The sequence below is a fragment of the Gymnoscopelus braueri genome, assembly GCF_963280865.1.
Source record: "Gymnoscopelus braueri genome assembly, chromosome: 7".
NCBI classification, from domain to species: Eukaryota; Metazoa; Chordata; class Actinopteri; order Myctophiformes; family Myctophidae; genus Gymnoscopelus; species Gymnoscopelus braueri.
The window spans coordinates 52,834,134-52,857,560 of NC_137608.1; the positions used below are offsets into that span (position 1 = coordinate 52,834,134).

Here is a 23,427-nt window from a genome sequence, read left to right on the forward strand (position 1 = left end):
CAGGAACACCATGCAGAGCAGCCTGACCCAATCAAAACACAACGCTGCTTTAGACCCTGAGAGGGATTTATGTTCTTTTCTTTTCCATGCAGATAGTTTTCATTTTTCCTTCAATGAATTCCATTCCCTAATGATTACTAAAGTTTGATATTGTTTAACTTAGCACGTGCACACACACGCACGCACGCACGCACGCACGCACGCACGCACGCACGCACGCACGCACGCACGCACGCACACAGACACACACGCATGCACACACACACACACACCTCCCTCCTCCCCCTCATGTGGAATTCAGTGTGGTGGGAGTGAGTGAGTCCCATTAAGGTCGGTGCTGGTGGTGCTTTGGTTGGAGGACGTTTAGTCTAGAGGAATGCATCACAATCTGAGAGAGAGAGAGAGAGAGAGAGAGAGAGAGAGACAGAGAGACAGAGAGAGAGAGAGAGAGAGAGAGAGAGAGAGAGAGAGAGAGAGAGAGAGAGAGTGAGAGAGTGAGAGACAGACAGACAGACAGACAGACAGAGAGCACTGACCTTCTCTCTATCTCTCTCCTTTTCTTGAACCCGGAGTTGCAAGCAGTGTTGCCATGTCCGCTTATTATAAGCGACTTTGGGCTTGTTTTTCTGTAAAGTAACTTGTAAATATTGGTAGTTGCGGTTTGCGTTTTTTTGGGGGGGCTTGTTTCTAGTGTGTACTTGCTTATTTGGGCTTACTTCCAAAAACAATAAAAGTTCATTATTTAAAGACGGGGTGCCGTGATTTTCAGTGATCCCCCCCCCCCCCCAAAAAAAAAAACATAATCATCAGGTATTATGGTTTTACTAGGAGGAAGATTCTTTTCAAAAAAGTGTACAGAAATTGTTAAAATTATGTTTTTATGTGGACACGCCTCCAGTTCATTAAGTATTCCTGGTTCTCACCTTCGCACCTCCTCCACCACCTTAGCACCACCCACCTGTCCTAGTCCCTCCTCCTCCTCATGCCCACACCTGTTGTGCTATGATAATGAGGGGGAGGGTATGTTTTTACTATGTCACTAAAGCGCTGTTTCTCTATTGGCACGTTTGACCCTCAAGGTTTCAGCCTCCAGGTAGAAACTCAAAATAGTCAGAGAAGACATAAAACACCATAAAAACACCACCAGGGGGCTTAATGAAGTTCTATCAACCTCATAGACACATGAAAAACAGAAAAAGTGCAAAACCATGGCACCACCTCTTTAAACCAGTGGTTCTCAAATATTTTCATGTCATGGACCCCCAAATTAATATGTATTTGTCCCCCTCACCCCCATCTGAAAATGTTGTGTGCCAGGGAGCCCCGTACTAGATTTGTGTTGTTGTTTGAAAATATCAGATCTACAAGCTCACATTGCGTCGCTTCAAATAGCCGATCTTAAACTTTTCTTATTTGCTTTTTCATTTCCATTTCCTTTCCTTTTTCGTGACCCATAAAATGGGTCACAGCCCATAAAGTTTGGGAGACACTGCTCTAGAGCCTCCTCCCACTTAACCCCCCCCCCCCTCTCCCCCCGTCTGTTGTCTATTGTCTGAATGTCTGACACCTGTAGTTACTCGTGGGCCAGGTGAGTTGAAGGGGATTCATTCTACGGCCTCCGGTTGTTTAGTCAGCTGACCAGCGCTCTGCACACACACAAACACACACACACACACACACACACACACACACACACACACACACACACACACTGGGAATTATAACACGACCAACCCGCTCCTTTTCCTGGGGCTGGATTGCTGTTGTGGCTCCAATCTCCTCCCCTCCCTGTGGCTATCCCTCCCCCCTCCCACTCCATCTCTCTGTGTCTGTCTGGCCCTGTGTGTGTGTGTGTGTGTGTGTGTGTGTGTGTGTGTGTGTGTGTGTGTGTGTGTGTGTGTGTGTGTGTGTGTGTGTGTGTGTGTGTGTGTGTGTGTGTGTGTGTGTGTGTGTGTGTGTGTGTGTGTGTGTGTGTGTGCATGTGTGCGCGTGTCTTGCCTGCAGTCTTGCGTCTGGGTCTCACAGCAGAGGCTGTGTCTCATCGGTGTGGTGTGTGTGTGGTGTGGTAGTGTGTGGAGCTCCTAGTCCCTGCATGGTGGAGTGAACAGTGAACGTGTGGAAGGAAGCACATGGCAACCAGCAGCAATAAGGACTAAGAAGAACTGAGGAGGAACGTCTCACATCCTGTGCAGAACCTCTGTTTTTCAAAGGAGGAGTTGAAGCAGAACAACTACAACTACGGAGCTACTAAGTGGAGCTGATACTGGATCAGTATAATCTATAATCTATACCAGCTCCATCCACTCAGCAGAGAGAGAGAGAGAGGTTTGGAACAAAAGGAGCAGCAGAGACAGAACCAGAGCCTTAAGGTTGAGGCTGTGAGGGTTGGTAGATCTATAGTGATCAGGCTGTGTGAGGGAGGGTTGGTAGATCTATAGTGATCAGGCTGTGTGAGGGAGGGTTGGTAGATCTATAGTGATCAGGCTGTGTGAGGGAGGGTTGGTAGATCTAGTGATCAGGAGGATGAAGGCTCAGACTGCGCTGGCTCTGCTGGCCCTGTGCTGCGTGCTGCTCCCCAGGGGAGGGCACAGCGCCGGGGGGCTCCTCTCCTCTCTCCAGCAGGCTGGAGGAGACCAGGGAGACGCAGGAGGAGACCTCCACCACCTCCTCCTCCTCCTCCACGGGGGGACGGGGGGAGAGGAGGAGGAATCACCGGACGACCCGGGCAGAGAGGAGGAACTGCTGGACGTATCAGACTCACACATCAAGGTGAGGAGGAACGCGGAGGAGGAGGATTCTTCTCACCTGGCAGGTAAGAGGAACACATGAGGATGTGTTTGTGGTAATAATCATGTTAAACGTGTCATTATTTATATAGTATTTGGATTTAATGTGTGTGTATTCTGTATTAGAGAGAGAGAGAATGACACACACACACACACACACACACACACACACACACACACACACACACACACACACACACACACACACACACACACACACACACACACACACACACACACACACACACACACACACTTTGGGGGAGTTTACATTGACTCATCTGGCTGACTCAGGAAACTCTGTGAAATTCAGTCAATTTTGTCCCCAAGTATATACAGCATTCCTGACATTATGCCATACTAGGGGTTAGGGTTACGTTTGTCCCCTAATATGGCCAAGGACACACACACACGCACAGACACACACACACACACACACACACACACACACACACACTCACACTCACACGCACGCGCACGCACGCACGCACGCACGCACGCACGCACGCACGCACGCACGCACGCACGCACACACACACACACACACACACACACACACACACACACACACACACACACACTCATTCATTCTCTGACAAGTCCAGCCAGGATTAGTCAGTCCAGATGTTGACCTGTGTGTCTATACCACATCTGGGCCCCAACAGGTGAAGGGAGTGTGTTTGGCACAGGTAACACACACACACACACACACACACACACACACACACACACACACACACACACACACACACACACACACACACACACACACACACACACACACCAGGCTCTTCTCCACACTCTCTACAATGGAACACAGTCTTTCTCCAGACGTCACTGTCTGCTAGAAACCTTGTAAGTTACTGTTTAAAAAACAACCTGTGTTCCAATGGATCCAGTGTGTAGTTATTATTTAGCTTGCTTGTTAATTTCAGTTTTCATTGGTTCATATGATTATAAAAACAGACTCACTTCACCACTTTAACTTTCACCTTCAAAACCTTTCAAAATAAGTGGAGATTTTTTTTTGCAGATCTCCAAGCTCACAACACATCGTGATACAAAGCGTTGTGAGCTTGTAGATCGGCTATTTTCGCTACTTTTGTGCGACACTGCTCTACGACCAAGTAGGGCATTCATTTATGAAAAAAGAAAAGAATCAAAAGCTGAAATATGGAGATACAAGGTTTCTGCCCAAAAGCAGAGGAGAGAGTGATCCTCCAGACTTTTCCACTGAGCCTGTGTGTGTGTGTGTGTGTGTGTGTGTGTGTGTGTGTGTGTGTGTGTGTGTGTGTGTGTGTGTGTGTGTGTGTGTGTGTGTGTGTGTGTGTGTGTGTGTGTGTGTGTGTGTGTGTGTGTGTGTGTGTGTGTGTGTGTGTGTGTGTGTGTGTGTGTGTCGATGAATGAATAGTGCTGATTACAGCCTACATTCACTACACTGGAATGGACAGTGGAAGAATCTGATCATTAACCACACAAACCCACCGTTCCATTTGTTTTTAAAAAAAAGAAAGAATGTGATGATGTTTACCTTCATGCTGGAAAACTAATGAATAATAAAAGGTTTTATGATGTAGCTCTATAGGAGGCTAGCTGCTTATAACTGTCTGTCTGTCTGTCTGTCTGTCTGTCTGTCTGTCTGTCTGTCTGTCTGTCTGTCTGTCTGATTGTCTGTTTTTCCGGAGCCAATCTCACAAATCTTGCCAAATATCTTGTGGTCTCTGGTACTGCTAGTAGACCAGATAAGTACCACAACCTTTGTCACTGGCAGACGGGTTTCTGAACCGTCCACAGCCCTCCTCTGAGACACAGAGTGAGGAGACAGACATGGTGACATCTTATAATGAGCATTACTGAGGAGTTACTGTATATGAAGATAAGGTTGAAAATAGGTGAAGTGCTCCTTTAACTGGTCGTCTCAGATTCCCAGGGTTGTGCTGAATTCTGACAGAGCAGTTCAGTATGGAATGGAATGTATCATTTGATGTTACAATATCGCAACATAGCTTATTGTACCTTCATGCTGTTTAAATTTTTTGACGAAGTATTCAATCAAACAATCAATCAATACAAAAATTAAAATAAGGCAAAACATGTAAGAATTAATGGCGTGCTGATATAGGTGACCAGATAAACCAAATGCCAGGGTCACTGGTTGTTTTCCAGCTCAAGGTTCAAGGTTCAAGGTTCAACTTTATTTGTCAGCAGTACCAATTACAAAAGGCATGTGAAATTCATTGTGCGCTAAAACAGCACAGCAGCTACACAGCCTCAGGAGTTAAGACATTAAAACTGGGACATGTGGAGCGTTGACCTAGCATCTGTCTAAATAACATGCTAAATTAAAATAACATTTTAACCTTTGCATAAGAGCATGGTCGTCAAGGCTAGGTCAAGTGCTATACAGGCTAAAAGGTGGAGTCTGAAGGGACGAGTCTTCAGATTACGGCGGAAAATTGGGAGTTTGTTCCACAGTTTGGGAGCCAGCAGGGAGAAGAGTCTGGAACATGTGGAGCGTTGTCCCGGATGTTTTAGTGTTAGTTTAGCTGATCTGTGAGCGGGAGGGAGGGGTTGTAGGGTTGGATCAGGCTTTGAAGATATGGGGTACGTGCCATACCTTTGGTTGCTTTGTAGGTCAACAGCAGTGTTTTGTATGATATATATACAGTATATATTATACGTATATTATGATATATGAGATAATAGTATATATATGCCAGCTGCTTGTCCTTCACCCTCTCTCTGTTCTGAAGCCTGGTTTACACGTGGTGGAGCGTGGTGTCTCAGACCCAAAATTGCAAGCTCACAACGCTTTGTGACTTGTGAGCTTGTAGATCAGCTATTTTCTGTGCGAGACACCAACGTGCAACTAAGTATAAATCAGACTTGAGTGTCCTGTCTCTCTTCCATCTTATAAATGAAACAAAAACTTCCTTTGGATTACATTACATTACATTACATTACATTACATTACATTCCACCACCTTCCCCAGGGGGAAATTCAAACGTTACAGTAGCCAAGGTAATTATACATAGCTCACAATGCTCACAACAACGTGTTGCGTTTACCATGCCTTGTGAGCTTGTGTTGTGAGCTTCTTCACCTCTTATAGGTGCAGTACATATGGACATAATACACGCAGTGCTTCAATACATGTGATGCATGCATGGAGAGAGTACTGTATGTGTAATCTATAGCTGTGAATAGCATCCATGTCTATTCAGCCAACGTGTCTCTATCCTCCCAGGCAGGGTGAGGAGAGCGCCAGAGGAAGGCAAGAAGAAGAAGAAGGACAAGAAGGACAAGAAGAACAAAGACCCCAACGCCACCAAGAAACCCAAAACTGAGAAGAAGGGCAAGAAGAACAAGGATAAGACCAGGACCACCACCCCACCTCCCACCACCACAGGTAGGACCACCACCCCACTACACCTCCACCACCACCCCACTACACCTCCACCACCACCCCACTACACCTCCACCACCACCCCACTACACCTCCCACCACCACCCCACCTCCCACCACCACAGGTAGGACCACCACCCCACTACACCTCCCACCACCACCCCACTACACCTCCCACCACCACCACCCCACTACACCTCCCACCACCACCCCACTACACCTCCCACCACCACCCCACTACACCTCCACCTCCACAGATAGGACCACCACCCCACAACACCTCCCACCACTACCCCACTACACCTCCCACCACCACCCCACTACACCTCCACCACCACAGATAGGACCACCACCCCACAACACCTCCACCTCCCACCACCACAGGTAGGACCACCACCCCACTACACCTCCCACCACCACCCCACTACACCTCCCACCACCACCCCACTACACCTCCACCTCCCACCACCACAGGTAGGACCACCACCCCACTACACCTCCCACCACCACCCCACAACACCTCCCACCACCACCCCACAACACCTCCCACCACCACCCCACAACACCTCCCACCACCACCCCACAACACCTCCCACCACCACCCCACAACACCTCCCACCACCACCCCACAACACCTCCCACCACCACAGGTAGGACCACCACCCCACAACACCTCCCACCACCACCCCACAACACCTCCCACCACCACAGGTAGGACCACCACCCCACAACACCTCCCACCACCACCCCACAACACCTCCCACCACCACCCCACAACACCTCCCACCACCACCCCACAACACCTCCCACCACCACCCCACAACACCTCCCACCACCACCACAGGTAGGACCACCACCCCACTACACCTCCCACCACCACCCCACAACACCTCCCACCACCACCCCACAACACCTCCCACCACCACCCCACTACACCTCCCACCACCACCCCACTACACCTCCCACCACCACAGGTAGGACCTCCACCCCACTACACCTCCCACCACCACCCCACCCCACCTCCCACCACCACAGGTAGGACCACCACCCCACTACACCTCCCACCACCACCCCACTACACCTCCCACCACCACCCCACAACACCTCCCACCACCACAGGTAGGACCACCACCCCACAACACCTCCCACCACCACCCCACTACACCTCCCACCACCACCCCACTACACCTCCCACCACCACCCCACTACACCTCCCACCACCACCCCACTACACCTCCCACCACCACCCCACTACACCTCCTAGTCTGGGACCCGACGAATCTGCCAGTGCAAAAAAATAATTGCTCTCTGTGATTTAGGTCTGGCCCCGCTCCGTTGTGAATCCATTTCCTGCTCCCGAAGTCCGGGGTGACCAATCAGGGCCCAGTATTCAAATATGGGAGACTGTTATTGGTAGTTGGTTGTAGGTCTAACCAGAGTGTAGAAGAGAGAGTAACGTCACGCTTTGATCTCGCCGCAAAGCGGGCCTCTATGGGCTATAGTTCCAAACATTGGAACTATCTCATTGACGTAGACAGAGCACTTCCGCATTCCATTCTTACAATGGGAGTCGACGCTACTGTCATTACTCTCTTTCTAAATTACTCTGGGTCTAACCAATTGCGTCCAGAGCCATTGTTTTGATCCCGCCCCTTGGGGAAAAAAATTCCTCATAGAAGCACCGGACTCATATCCAGTGGGATGATGGGACACTAGAGCCAAACATCTGAACTAGGGATGATGCACCGATATGGACATTCTTGGCCGATACCGATGTTTAAAATAACAATTTAGCCGTTACTGATACCGATGTTTGTTTATTTATTCTTTGGTGTTATTATTTCTCCCTTTTGTGCCATGGAAACAAATACATCTTCATTATAAGAAATAACTGTTCAGAATGTGCAGAAACACAACATAATTGCCTCCTACAGTATCTCCTGTAACTTTAACCAGCAAAAACAAAAAATGCAGATGTTGACCGATACCGATGTGTGGCCCATATATCGGTGCATCACTAATCTTAACCACTAGCCTAAGAGGGAATTCCTCCATTGCTGGGGGAGGTATTAGGCTTTTTGGTCTTCAGGCAGAGGCTCTGAGTCACTCTGCTACTACACCTGACCTTATGTCTGTCTGTCTGTCTGTCTGTCTGTCTGTCTGTCTGTCTCTTCAGAGCCCCCCACCGAACCGCCCGCTGAACCTGACTATCCAGACTACCCTTATCCTGAGGGCGGTGGTGAGTGACACACACACACACACACACACACACACACACACACACACACACACACACACACACACACACACACACACACACACACACACACACACACACACACACTGATTACTGATGTTTTTACCCATATTCAGAAAGTGCAAAAACGTACATGAACAACTTTATTATTTGAAAACATAAAAAAAAAAGTAAAATCTACATGCTTGTAGATCAGCTAAAATAGGGACTGTCTGGGCTGCATGTCGATACCGATGTCATCACAAATGTCCCATAATGACCCATGTGGGTTCTACCTCCATCTCTGTTTCATCTTCATCACGTTCTGTGCTGCAGAGGATGACTACTGGAAGCCAGAGGAGGAGGAGGGGCCTCAGCCGGGAGGCGACGATGACTACAGGAAGGGCTACGACTACCAGACACCGTGGCCGCGCTCCACCACCACGCCCCCCGCCCCACCCCCCGAGGCTCCGTACACCGACGCCCCCTACGACGACTACAACCCGGAGGAGGGGCCTCAGCCGGGAGGTGACGATGACTACTGGAAGGGCTACGACTACCAGGCACCGTCACCGGCGCGGCCGCGCTCCACCACCACGCCCCCCGCCCCTCCCCCGGAGGCGGAGCGGCCGGCGGCCCCCGTGACGGACGCCTACGACGACTACTATGACCGGCAGAAGCCCACCGAGCCCCCCCGCCCCGAGGAGGGCGTGACTGATTACGACGACTACTACGGGCGAGGAGTGGAACCCACTCCGCCGGCCCCCGAGGTGGACGGGAAAGCCGACACAGATGATGGAGATTACTGGGATGCCAAATGTACGTATGACACCATGTTAAGAGAATACTAGGACGCCAAATGTACGTTTGACACCATGTTAAGAGAATACTGGGACGCCAAATGTACGTATGACACCATGTTAAGAGATTACTGGGATGCCAAATGTACGTTTGACATCATGTTAAGAGAATACTGGGATGCCAAATGTACATATGACACCATGTTAAGAGATTACTGGGATGCCAAATATACGTATGACACCATGTTAAGAGATTACTGGGATGCCAAATGTACGTATGACACCACATTAAGAGATTACTGGGATGCCAAATGTACGTTTGACACCATGTTAAGAGAATACTGGGACGCCAAATGTACATATGACACCATGTTAAGAGATTACTGGGATGCCAAATATACGTATGACACCATGTTAAGAGATCACTGGGATGCCAAATATACGTATGACACCATGTTAAGAGATTACTGGGATGCCAAATGTACGTATGACACCACATTAAGAGATTACTGGGATACCAAATGTACGTTTGACACCATGTTAAGAGACTACTGGGATGCCAAATGTCATGGTCACGCTTCTTAGTATTTGTTAACAATCTTGTGGCAGAGTTCTGAACTAATTGTTAACGGGATAAATCTTTTTTCGCTGCGGCCGGAGTATAGGGAGTTGCAGTAGTCTAGGCGTGATGAAATAAAAGCATGATTGACCTTTTCAAGGTCTACCAATGACACAAAGGACTTGACTCCTAACTGTACTCCCACTGCTTTGAAAACTAACCCTGACACCGTATCAATATGAAGAACCACACTAAAGTCGTTACATTGTTTCTGTGAAACAGTTCTTTTGTTTGTTTAGTTTTTTATTGTGACACGTTATACACTGATACACTGATGTACGACAGAGTATTAATTAAATAGGGCTTAAGTGGTCAATCACACTAATCAATTTGGTCGATTTATAAAATAAATAAATTAGAATAATTTTCACATGGATTCGTTGGTATATAAAAAAGACACAGAAGAAAAACATGCTTCTCCATTATTTGATGAATCGAAAAAGTAATCGATAGAATAATCGCGTAAAGAAACACATCGATAGTTACAGTTAAAAAAACATTTTTTGTACTGTATTGTATTGTGTGTATGTATGCAGCCAAGGGAGACAAAATAAAGTAACCTTGAACCTTGAACATATCATGCTAACTTGTGCATACACTGCACACTGTACAAGCTTTTATTACAGGTTCTCTCCACTCCACCACTTGAACCCCAGCGTCCATATTCTGAGGGGTGGGAGCATTAGCCAAAATTAGCCGACCTACAAGCTCACATTGTGAGCTTGTAGATCTATACAGATCGCTATAATTTGTAGATCGCTATTTTTGGCGAAGAGATTTGATGCAGACGGAAAAAGTGGTCAAAGTACAGTTGTAAGTCCAGTTCTCTAAGGGTTAAGAACTTAGAGAAAGGGTTAAGAATTTAGAGAAGGGTTAAGAACTTTAAGAACACTTAATCCCCTGTAAGATTTACAGGGGATTAAGTTTTTTTTTGTTTCCAGCAGCAGGTCTGATTATGGAAATATGTTGTCAGTCAGATGTGACTCTCATCCTACTGGACAGACACATGTTTTACTGCTGATAGAGAGGAGATGATGATGATGATGTTTTTATGACGCTGGCTTTCCACTGGACTGCTACCTCAGCCTTTTCCACAGGTCTCTCCCCCCCCCCCCCCCCCCCCCTCCCACACAGCCCAGTGGATGGTCCAGCTTCTAGAGCAGTGGTTCTCAAACCTTTTCATGTCAGGGACCCCCAAATGTATATATAGGGTATTTGACCACGGACCCCATCTGAAAAAAAAATTATGTTTTGCATTGCGATGCGTTGTACTGTGGCTTTAAAGCTTATTTAGCAAACAGGGCTCGGAAATGACACAACCCACTCAAATAAGTACCAAAGCCTCTACCACTTGTGCTTTAACCACGCCCCGCTTCTGTGACGAAGGCGGAACTGCCTCTCGTCTACAACAACTGCAGACTATTTTTTTGGGCCGATAAAGTATAGTTTTTGACCGCAACAGAGGGCGAACTTGAGTCACGAGAGGCACCGCCGAGCGAGCTAAAGCGAGCGAATTGCCGTGCCGAACGTTGCGGAGTTAACTTGAGCCGACTCAGCGCCTTCAGAGTTATGTACCGATAGAGTTATGTACCGATAGAGTTATGTGCCGATAGGGATAGGCACAGAATAGTAAATCATGTTTTGGCGAGAGCGTTTGCCCCAACTGCATCTAAAGTGGCTACTGGCCACTTGCACAAGTGGTTTAGGCTTTGGGATGACGCGCTACAGAAACAGGAGATGGGCTCCTCCCACATGGCTCGGCAAGGCTTACTTACTCAAATATCTTGGGTCATACTCCAGATCCCTGTGTCGTGTTGACATTCGTTCCCCCTCGGATTTGTGTTCCCCCCCCTAGTGTATGTATCCACCACTCTCTATAACCTGATGCCTAAACATAACCAGGGAAACACATCATGATGGGGGAACACATCTCCACACAACAAGTCTCATCTTTCCTGTTTTCATTTCATCATGCAGGACTACAATGGGCCCTTGAGGGCCTTTTAGCAAAGCTTTTGTAACTGTACTGGTTGCCGTAACTTGCTAATAAAGTATTCATTCATTCAATCAGATCAATCAATGTGTTCTCTTCATTCCTGTAGATGAAGTGCCAGAAAACCTTCCCTTCCCCGACGGCAAAGAGGTCAGCCCTGAAATAGAAATAGAAACTGTAACAGGTAAGTAACTACTCAATATGTAATACTATATAATGTAATTTAATTTAATACAATATAATATTATATTAAATTATATTATATTAGATCATATAATAATAGAAACTGTAACTGGTAATTAGCTACTCAATAGAAACTATAATAATATAATATAATGTAACATAATATAACATGATAATAGAAACAGGTATAAGTACCTGTTGTAGTTAGTAACTACATGTGAATGTTTCACACAAACAATCAGTCAAAGAGACTATTTCCAGTCAATTTTAAATCTCTGGTCATTCATTTTTATGGCCGGTGGGGATCTGTTTTGTCCCTGCTTCTGGTCAGACTGAATCAAATACATGCATTTCCTTTTTGGGAAATTTAGACTGATATGTATGATATTTATGTTGGATAATATTGCAATTTAACTATTTGATTGAAAATAGTTCACCCTTGTGTTTTTTTTTTCTTCTAAACATTTAGTGTAGACAGATATTTTGTACCCCTTTTTCTCCCCAATTTTTCATTTTTCAGTCATTATGCCAATTGATTCCTCCCCACACACATCTCTGTGTGTTGTCACTACTGTCTGTATCCTTCTGACTCACCTGCCAGTGAGGAGCCCAGCCCGTAGGAGTACATGCAATGACCGATACCACCCTCCCCGCCCGGCTTCCCTCCCCCGAACACGGGCCAATTGTGTTGGTGTGTAGACGCTCGACAGAGCCGGATGCACCACGGTGGAGTCGAACCCACAACCTCCGTGGTGGTGGGCAGTGACTTAACCACTGCGCCACCCGAGCGTCCTCACTCCTCTGTTTTAAACAAATCGAATTCTAAAAGGAGGGAATTCAGGAGTGCAGTTATAGACTCATACGCTACATATGAAATATCCATCTGAGCCCTATACGTTCACACTGACAGATACAAAAAAATACAAAGATACAAAGATACACAGTGGTGGAAAGTAACTAAGTACATTTACTCAAGTACTGTACTTAAGTACAATTTTGAGGTACTTTTACTTTACTTGAGTATTTCCAATTTTCTATACTTTTACTTCTACTCCACCACATCTCAGAGGCCAATATTGCACTTTTACTCCACTACAATTATTTGACAACTTTAGTTACTAGTTACTTTGCAGATATAAATTATTATATTTTAAAACATACATGTAAGTACTTTTACTTTTGGTACTTTAAGTACATTTTGATACCAATACTTTTGTACTTTTACTTAAAGGGATACTTCACTCTCGGGCCGGGGACACATTTAAAAAAAATATTAAAAATAAATGAAAAAAGTTATGGAAAATTCATGGCCCCCTCACGACACGCAGTGTCCTACTAATGTGTGAGGGGGCCATGAATTTTCCATAACTTTTTTCATTTATTTTTTATATTTTTTTTAAATGTGTCCCCGGCCCGAGAGTGAAGTATCCCTTTAAGTACATTTTTAATTCCGGACTTTTACTTGTAACAGAGTACTTCTAAATGGCAGTATTTATTCTTTTACTTAAAGTAAAACATTTGAGTACTTTTTCCACCACTGAAGATACACAGCATATGTGTAGCTTTGTGGCTCGGCAAGGCTAACTTATTCAAATAACTTGGGTCATACTGGAGATCCCGGCGTTGTGTTGCTTTGGTAGCAGCTATAGCCCTGAAACATGACTGTCATACCATGACAGTCATGGTGCCGAGTCCCCCTGGTCTAAAGTTGTGTTCGATTTTTTCACATTGCCATCTCTCACATAAACATAAACGTTCAGATTTCAAATATAAAGTGCTTACCACCGAGCCACGGATGTTACAAGGCGATGCGGACCGCGATGAGTACCCGTATCTCCCGTATTGTTCAATAAAAAGCATTTTAATCCCATCGCCGGCCATTTTTTTGGGGTTTTTTTTTGTTTTGTAATGTATCAGAGTGCAATACACCTCCCAACCATTAGTGTCGCATGGTTGAAAGTATCGGAGACAATTTGGAGAAAATGGCCGGCGATGGGATTAAAATGCTTTTTATTGAACAATACGGGAGATACGGGTACTCATCGCGGTCCGCATCGCCTTGTAACATCCGTGGCTCGGTGGTAAGCACTTTATATTTGAAATCTGAACGTTTATGTTTATGTGAGAGATGGCAATGTGAAAAAATCGAACACAACTTTAGACCAGGGGGACTCGGCACCATGACGCTTGTATACAAGCGTCATGTGAACCATGGCTAGTAGCAGCTACAAACGTCACTGTATGTATGTATGTGTGTATCTATCTAATGTATCTTTGTCGCTGGCTTTCATTGAAAATGAACGGTAGCCTGTATCTTTGTAGCTGCCAGTGTGAACCATAGACTGTATAACTGCATGGGTGGAACGGTATGAGAGTTCATATTTAAGCACTTCAGCAGCACATGGGGAACAGAGTCATGTTTCTATGAGCTAAGCTGTCCTACTTTTTAACTAGAGTGGCTGCAGTCTAGCTGCTACTGTCTGACTGCGTCCCACACAGTCAACACAGAGCCGTCGCGGTTTCATATGCGAGCATAAAAACCCTGTCATCAGGCAACAACCCTGTTATACCGTAGTTCTTGTAAATGTGAATTAAAACGTTTAACTGCTGTACATTTAATGACACGCTGCTGCAATGCGACGGCCAGAGTTTACGCCGGTTGCAAACAGCGGGTTGTTGTGGTCGCAGGAATCAAGGCGGTGCTAACGCGTTACAGCGTTATTTGTACAGCTTGGAGAGTTCAAGAAAGACGTATAATCTCCTAAAATGTCTGCAGAAGATCTGGTGTCTGCTGCTGCTGGAGAGCGGAGCATTTTGAGAGTGCATGAGTCACCTAACTTAGATTCTGTGTGTGTGTGTGTGCGCGTGTGTGTGCGTGTGTGTGTGTGTGTGTGTGTGTGTGTGTGTGTGTGTGTGTGTGTGTGTGTGTGTGTGTGTGTGTGTGTGTGTGTGTGTGTGTGTGTGTGTGTGTGTGTGTGTGATTTTCCGTTACTTTTGCAGACCGGTCTAATTTTTCATTTTCGACACTGATGTTTGCAATTTGGAATGCTCGGTTACGCTCAAGATGTTACGAAAGCCCCATCTGATTTTCATCAGAGGAATTTTTGTTATTAGCATCCAAAGTAGATATCTTTATCTGGTGTTATGCAAGTTCTGCATCATCTCAGGCCAAAGAAAACTCCAAAGGCCAAAGAAGTTATTCTTTTTTTTCTCTTTCCTTTAAAAAAAAACAAATCATAAGCTGCACAGGATGCATTTGTCAGTACTACGATTTTTTGCTTAAAGTAAAGGTACACACGTATTAGCATCAAAACTTACAGTATAAAATGCCAAAACTAAAATCTTTTGAAAATAGCAGATCTACAAGCTCACAACAATGTGACGTGGTGCGACACGTCGTGAGCTTGTAGATTGGATAGATACAGTATAAAACAGGCCTTGTTTTGTTATAATCATTTAAATCTACAAAGTAACTTGTAACCAAAGTTTTCAAATACTTGTAGCGGAGTCAAAAGTACAACATTTGCAAAGTAAAGTAAAGTAAAAGGACCTCAGAATTGTACTTAAGTACGGGTCCATTTGGTTCCATTGTTACACTCTCAGAGTTACAGACACATACGGGTCCATTTGGTTCACAACAATCAATCATTTGGCAGGGGACCCCCTGAAACCCCCTCAAGGACCCCACTTTGAGAACATCTGATCTATACATTTTTTTATTTAGAATTTTCTGTTAGAGGAAGTTGACTCACTGGACACGTTTAAATCTACAGTAAGCTTAAAACTCGCCTCTTTTCTTTGTACTACAGCTTCCCCATGTTTCATAGATTTTTACTGAACCAAATGTTTAAACTCTTTTGACAGTTTTTATGCTTGTGTTTTTTTTTTTATCAGAATATTATTGGTTGGAGCTTCAGAGTTCCAAACCTGGTAAAACGTGTGAGGACTGGAGGAGTGAATGGTCATTATGAGGAGGAGTGACTCATCATGTTTTCTCCTCTTTTATACAGACGAGCCCACGGTCGCTCCTCCTGATGAGAGCACCTGGTATGATGATTATGACTATGGGCAAAGTAAGTACACAAATTCACTTTAAAACACTTCTGGGATCATTTTCACTATGTCTACTCTGGCTTCTCTGTGGCCTCCCCACTGACCCCACTGACCCCAGACAGTTTTCTTGAATCCTATATTATTCTTTGGGGTCTTCCAGGGGTCTGTACTTGATCCCCTCCCTTTACACCAAATCTCTTTGCCGAAAATAACCGATCTACAAGCTACTTCTGAAGAGTGGTGAGCTTGTAGAGCATCTGATTCCATCTGGTTCCGTTTTCTGCATCTTCCACGGATGTCCTCTCACCCCATCCATAAACCTCCTCTTTGGCCTTCCTCTTCTCCTCTTGCCTGGCAGCTCCATCTTCAGCATCCTTCTCCCAGTGTACCCCTCATCATCCCTCCTCTGCACACGCCCCCAAACCATCTCAACCTCACCTCTCTTGTTTCATCCCCAAACCCTCTAAGCTGGGCACACACTGACATTTTGCACCTTAATCCCATGTATAACGCACAGACTTTTGTCTTTTTATTGTGTTTTTTTCTATCACCTTAACTAACGTCCATAAGTATATCATACACAGTGACAGTAGACATCTGCTGCTATGCTCACGCACCTTTATACCTTATCTCAGGTACATGTGTACATATGTAGATGACTTGTTTGGTTCTTTTTGTTCTTTTGTTTGATCTCCCTTCCCCCTTGCCCCCCCCCCTTCTTCTTCCCCTTCTTTTTACTATGGAAATAACGATACGATGGGAACTATGCATGATGAAATATTTCACTCACTTTTTTACTTGTGTAAAACCTGTGATGATAAAGCTGATTCTGATTCTGATCCTGATCCTGATCCTGATCCTCTAATCTAGTCATTTCTGATCGTGTCCTTCCTTGTCACTCCTAATGAGAATCAATGTTTATAATGGAGCTGATTAGCAATTAGTGGATATTTCTGGAATGGGGTCCATGATCGATTGATCGATTGATTGATTGATTGATCCACAGGCAGGAAAGAAGATGAGGCTGAGAGAGAGAGACTGGAGAAAGAACGACAGGCAAAAACAGAGAGGGACGAGAGAGGTAAGATGAGACATCATGTCATCTTTCTTTCTTCATGTATTTGGTCACGGAACCACATCTAAAAATACGTTATTCCAAGGACCCCCCAAGGACCCCCATAAGAGAAGATCTGTGTGTTTTCAGAAATATTTGAATCTTTTCAAAAATGTTTCACAAATAGCCAACCCACAAGCTCACAACGTGACATGTTGTGAGCTTGTGGATCGACTATTTTCAAGTAGAAGATAAAATAAAACAGGGTTTTAAGTGTTTAAACTGTTCCTCGTTTTGCTGGGGATCCCCTTGGAACCCCCTCAAGGACCCCCGGGGGTCCCCAGAGCCCACTTTGAGAACCACTGCCTTACATAATAGTGCACAGGGTCTCTGTGACGGCCAGTGAGAGAGAACACGACCCCCTGACCATGAGTCAAACTGCCCCCGTTATGAACTGATGGAGCATCACTCCCTGATAGGAGCTCATATTACAGTCATAAGGAGACGCAGATGTGTGTTGCCAGGTCTGCTCATTATAAGCGACTTTGGCCTTGGGTTTTACTGTAAAGTTGTTTGTAAATATTGGTCGTTGCGGGTTGTGTTTTTTTTTAATATATTTTGAAAATAGCCGATCTACAAGCTCATAGCATGTCGCATCTGCGTTGTGATCTTGTAGATCGGCTAATTTTAAAGTGCTCATGTGGCCTATAGTCGCTTCTTTTGGGCTTGTTTGCAGAGACCTGGCTGCTTATTCTTCTTGCAAAATCTGGCAACACTGCTCAGTACGCAAACATGTGGCAGAGTGGACTGGTGTGTGTGTGTGTGTGTGTGTGTGGGGGGGGGGGGGGGGTGGGGGGGGGGGGTTGGGGGTTGAGGACAAAAGGTCATTCTCTAAAAGCAGAATAAATCAGTTTATTCTGCTTTTGGCTGTTCACCAGCCAACATCAGACAGAGATGTGTTGGCTGGTGAAAAGACGCTTGTTAGACATTTGTGTTTAATCTGTGGTGAGCCGGCCAGCAGGGGAGGAGGGTCCAGCACCACATACTGTACAGAGAAACCATTAGGAGGAAGAAAAACACCAGGGAGAAAAGATAGACGGAATGTGAAGGAGACATCAGGGGAGATGTTGAACACTGGAGGAGGACCTTCTGGGTGTAAAATAAATCCAAAGTATTCAGATCACAGCCAGCAAGATTGTTCCCTGGTTGCCACGTGTCTCTCCTCCTCTCCTTCCTGCTGTGGGCTGCAGCGTGGAGAGAGAGAGGTTAGCCGCTGGTTCACACCGGCTTCAGAGCCAGATGATATATGTGACATTGTCAAGACAAGTGTCACCAGAGCGTATCCTTCATCCACGCTTCAACTCAGACAGACAGGAGGGGGAAAGAGGTTAAACACGGCTCTGTGAGCAGCCAGGGCAGCTCAGAGCTCAAGGTTAACACCTTCTGTCACAGCAGCCATCCAACTGTGACTCTCCAATATGAAAGCACATGTGTGTCTCTCTCCTCACTGTGTGTGTGTGTGTGTGTGCGTGTGTGTGTGTGTGTGTGTGTGTGTGTGTGTGTGTGTGTGTGTGTGTGTGTGTGTGTGTGTGTGTGTGTGTGTGTGTGTGTGTGTGTGTGTGTGTGTGTGTGTGTGTGTGTGTGTGTGTGTGTGTGTGTGTGCGTGCGTGCGTGCGTGCGCGCCCGCGTGTACGTGCGTGTGTGCACGTATTACTTGTGAGGGCCAAATGTGTGTAGTAAAGTAAAGTAAAGTAAGTAGCCCTTGGGAGCCAGAGGTTCTTGAGCCATGAAAGACAGAATTTGATTAATAGACATTAGTCGTGAGCCAGTGGCCGCACACCGGAAATAACTACAAGCTTTGTATGAGCTCTGAGAGATTATACATCTGTTATTTCTGCCTTTAGGTTAAGGTTTAAAAAAAGATGTCAGTAACTCTGAGGACCTCCTAGGGGTCCCAGAGCCCTTGTTGAAGACCCATATGCTCTAGTCTACACCAAATCTATGTGCCCTAAACAGACGATCTACAAGCTCCCCTGGATGCAGAGATTCTTGCGGTCTCATCTCATGTCGTTTCTGGTAGCTCTGTCATCCAGTGTGTCGCTCTGCGCTCACAGTGTAATTTACCATAATAAGTCTCAGTGTAATTTCTGTGGCGTTGGATAGAAGTCATCATGTGGTCTGTCTTACATTTAACACGTCAAAACAGCGGCGGCTTGATTGATGCCCCGGTGGCCCTAGAGACTCTAAGAGAGGGACTCTAACACATCTTACTGCCATCTGGTCCTGTAGGCTCTGCTGGGTCCGCTTCACTCTGTTTGTTGTTGTTTTGTTAGAGAGAATCAAGAATCAAGAAGGTTTTATCTATGTCATAGATATATAAGTATAAGTATACTTCAAGGTTCGAGGTTGTACTTTATTGTTACATCTTGTGTACAGGTACATAAGAGTAAAAGCATTTTTCCTTCAGTAGCTGCCACCTATCTTTGTGTAAAACAACTTCACAGTATATTCTATATACAGCAGATTAGGTACAGTAGGTGCCGTTCAGGCATAATAGTGCAAGAAAAGGACGGATTGTTGGGGGGGAGCTTAGCTTTACTTATAAGTATACTTATAAGTATACTTATAAGTATACTTATAAGCATAAGCTGCGAAATGATGTTGGGACAACATTTTGCTAATCTACGTAATAATATATATACACTAATGATAAATACTGGATTTAATGTAAAGAAGAGGTTTAGGATCTTGTCTTAAACAGGTACAATAGCCATTTAGCAGCCGTTTATAAAATGTGCAGGTAATGTGCAGATACGATATGTAATCAATAGCAGCAGAGTGTTCAATCTAATGTGCAAAGATGAGTCAAGCATCATATAAACATAGACTGAGAGTCCCTTCCGTCACTGTTTTGTTCCTATCACTGCTGTCGTAAATTAATGCGTCACTTCATCATACAAGAGTTATCGGCTATTATCACTATTTTAAATTGATTTTAAAATAATAATAAGAAAGGAACGGTTTTGGACTTCCTCAGAGAGAGCACAGAGGAGTTATTTATTTGGTTAGTTTTATTAAACTATTATAAGATGTTTTATTTGGTTAGTTGTATTTAACTATTATAACATGTTTTATTTGCTTAGTTTTATTTAACTATTATAACATGTTTTATTTGGTTAGTTTTACATAACTATTATAACATGTTTTATTTGGTTAGTTTTACATAACTATTATAACATGTTTTATTTGGTTAGTTTTATTTAACTATTATAACATGTTTTATTTGGTTAGTTTTACATAACTATTATAACATGTTTTATTTGGTTAGTTTTATTTAACTATTATAACATGTTTTATTTGGTTAGTTTTACATAACTATTATAACATGTTTTATTTGGTTAGTTTTACATAACTATTATAACATGTTTTATTTGGTTAGTTTTACATAACTATTATAACATGTTTTATTTGGTTAGTTGTATTTAACTATTATAACATGTTTTATTTGGTTAGTTTTACATAACTATTATAACATGTTTTATTTGCTTAGTTGTATTTAACTATAATAAGTTGTTTTCCAGAGAGAACACAGAGGCTAAAGGAGGCAGAGGAGAGAGCCAGGAACAGACCACGAGTCTTCAAAGAACCAAAGAGTAAGATCTGTTCAAGCTCATTATTTATTTGTGTTGCATTTTTATTCATTATTTTTTATCTCCGTTAACTGCTGTGTTTTTCAAAATTCTAGTGTTTATGTTATGGTGTTAGTTTATAGTTTTATAGTTTTATAGTTTTATAGTTTTATAGTTTTATAGTTTTATAGTTTTATAGTTTTATAGTTTTATAGTTTTATACTGCAATAATAACCCTGTTCTGTTCTCATGTGGAACAACATCCTTCTGCTGGGTCTTTAAACACAAACAATGTGGAATCTAATGTTATGATCGTGTGTGTGTGTGTGTGTGTGTGTGTGTGTGTGTGTGTGTGTGTGTGTGTGTGCGTGTGTGTGTGTGTGTGTCAGAGTGTCCTCCTCTTGGCATGGAGTCTCATAAAGTTGAACCAGACCAGTTCTTGGCCTCCTCCATGGCCGGGTACCGCTACGCACCGCAGCGAGCACGCCTCAACATGCAGGTACACACACACAACACACACACACACACACACACACACACACACACACACACACACACACACACACACACACACACACACACATGTGAAGGTTTGGATTCAGCCCCACGGTCACTGAACTGAACATTGGAGCCATTCTTCACAAACCACACAATCCTCTCATAATATTCTGACTCTACAATCCAGAGAGACACATCAGGAGAAAATCTACTTTGACCTTGACCTTTACTCTGTCCCAGAGACACACTCTCGTGAGATCCATCTAGCACCAGTAAACATAGATCTGACGCCACTTAGGAGAACATTGTGTAACTTTTTGCACCTTGTGGCGAAACATGCGATGGGGTTAGGAGTTAGGGTTAGGGTTAGTTTTGAGGGAACATTGGGCTGAGGGAACATATATGGTCCTGAACATATGTATGCTATGTTCCTGAACATATGTATGCTATGTTCCTGAACATATGTATGCTATGTTCCTGAACATATGTATGCTATGTTCCTGAACATATGTATGCTATGTTCCTGAACATATGTATGCTATGTTCCTGAACATATGTATGCTATGTTCCTGAACATATGTATGCTATGTTCCTGAACATATGTATGCTATGTTCCTGAACATATGTATGCTATGTTCCTGAACATTCTATGCTATGTTCCTGAACATACTATGCTATGGTCCTGAACATACTATGCTATGGTCCTTAACATACTATGCTATGGTCCTGAACATACTATGCTATGGTCCTGAACATACTATGCTATGGTCCTGAACATACTATGCTATGGTCCTGTACATACTATGCTATGGTCCTGAACATACTATGCTATGTTCCTGTACATACTATGCTATGGTCCTGAACATACTATGCTATGTTCCTGTACATACTATGCTATGGTCCTGAACATACTATGCCCTCCTGAACATACTATGCCCTCCTGAACATACTATTCAGAGTCCTGACTCCTGAACATATGCGTATGGTCCTTAACAGCAGCCACATGCTGCTCATTAACAAATATCATTCTAAATGCTTTGGCAGGCAGCCCGGCTTGTGGACGGCTTACATTCAAAAGGCGTACATAGTTAGAAAGCATTTAAATGGCTACATTCTTGTGTGTTGATGAAATTCTCATTCCACATGTAAATACATGCATCCAGCTGTCTCCAGACTTCCTGGCCAACCATACAGTTCATACAATGTGCTTTGCCTTAGCATCTGTTCCCGATATTTAGGTTTAGGCCAAAACTGTACGCTGATGACTGACTCTGACAGTGAGAATAAGACTGTGATTAATTATGTTCTCCCACATGGGGAACATCTATGTGGTTAAAAACAATCAAACAACAGGACAAAACAGGTGTGTGGAGCAGACAGACATGACAGGACATACAGCAAGACAACAGTGACAAGACAACCCAACAACAGTGACAAGACAACCCAACAACAGTGACAAGACAACCCAACAACAGTGACAAGACAACCCAACAACAGTGACAAGACAACCCAACAGCAGTGACAAGACAACCCAACAGCAGTGACAAGACAACCCAACAACAGTGACAAGACAACCCAACAGCAGTGACAAGACAACCCAACAGCAGTGACAAGACAACCCAACAACAGTGACAAGACAACCCAACAGCAGTGACAAGACAACCCAACAACAGTGACAAGACAACCCAACAGCAGTGACAAGACAACCCAACAACAGTGACAAGACAACCCAACAACAGTGACAAGACAACCCAACAACAGTGACATAAGCGTCATTCTCACAACATTCCCCCAAAGTTCATACTTTGCTCTGCCACTGACGGCATAAAGTTCACATAATCGCACACAAAGTTTGTTTCCCGCTGAACAGTGCAGCGGTGGTGCCGGAGATTTGCTGCTCAAAATCACACAAAAGGACATTTTGAAAAGACAAACAGACGGACCGGGGCGAAAACATAATCTCTGGCCTCCAGCTGTGCGGAGACTGGCCTGACAGCGATGCTTTGTTGGACTTGTGTGACTGACATGGTATTTGTGTTGCAATCTCACCCAAGGCCCAATATAGTGTAGCACAGTGGTTCTCAAACTTTTTTAATGTCAAGGACCCCCATAACTCTGAGAGTGTTCAAATGTACACTCTCAGAGTTACACACCTGTAATTGGATTTGG

General features: G+C 44.4%; 2 protein-coding genes across 3 annotated transcripts in view; one reads left to right on the plus strand and one right to left on the minus strand.

Annotated features, from left to right (window-relative positions):
- Nucleotides 1-23,427, minus strand: part of LOC308089138 (HLA class II histocompatibility antigen, DO beta chain-like) — a gene marked incomplete at its 3' end in the record, with an annotated part of 282,785 nt that overhangs the window by 64,780 nt on the left and 194,578 nt on the right. The window lies entirely within an intron of this gene.
- The window catches only part of aebp1b (AE binding protein 1b), a gene marked incomplete at its 3' end in the record, with an annotated part of 39,925 nt that continues 18,492 nt past the window's right edge, over nucleotides 1,995-23,427 (plus strand). Inside the window, exons 1-10 of one of the 2 annotated variants that reach the window (XM_080432482.1) lie at nucleotides 1,995-2,407; nucleotides 2,523-2,812; nucleotides 6,035-6,196; nucleotides 8,370-8,432; nucleotides 8,766-9,248; nucleotides 11,951-12,025; nucleotides 16,035-16,097; nucleotides 17,084-17,158; nucleotides 20,713-20,784; nucleotides 21,150-21,259. In XM_080432482.1, coding sequence (XP_080288608.1) covers nucleotides 2,524-2,812; nucleotides 6,035-6,196; nucleotides 8,370-8,432; nucleotides 8,766-9,248; nucleotides 11,951-12,025; nucleotides 16,035-16,097; nucleotides 17,084-17,158; nucleotides 20,713-20,784; nucleotides 21,150-21,259 — 1,392 coding nt within the window. In that variant the 5' untranslated portion in view covers nucleotides 1,995-2,407; nucleotide 2,523. Of the gene's footprint in view, nucleotides 2,408-2,455; nucleotides 2,813-6,034; nucleotides 6,197-8,369; nucleotides 8,433-8,765; nucleotides 9,249-11,950; nucleotides 12,026-16,034; nucleotides 16,098-17,083; nucleotides 17,159-20,712; nucleotides 20,785-21,149; nucleotides 21,260-23,427 lie in introns of both variants that reach the window. The other variant, XM_080432481.1, reaches the window with a different exon arrangement.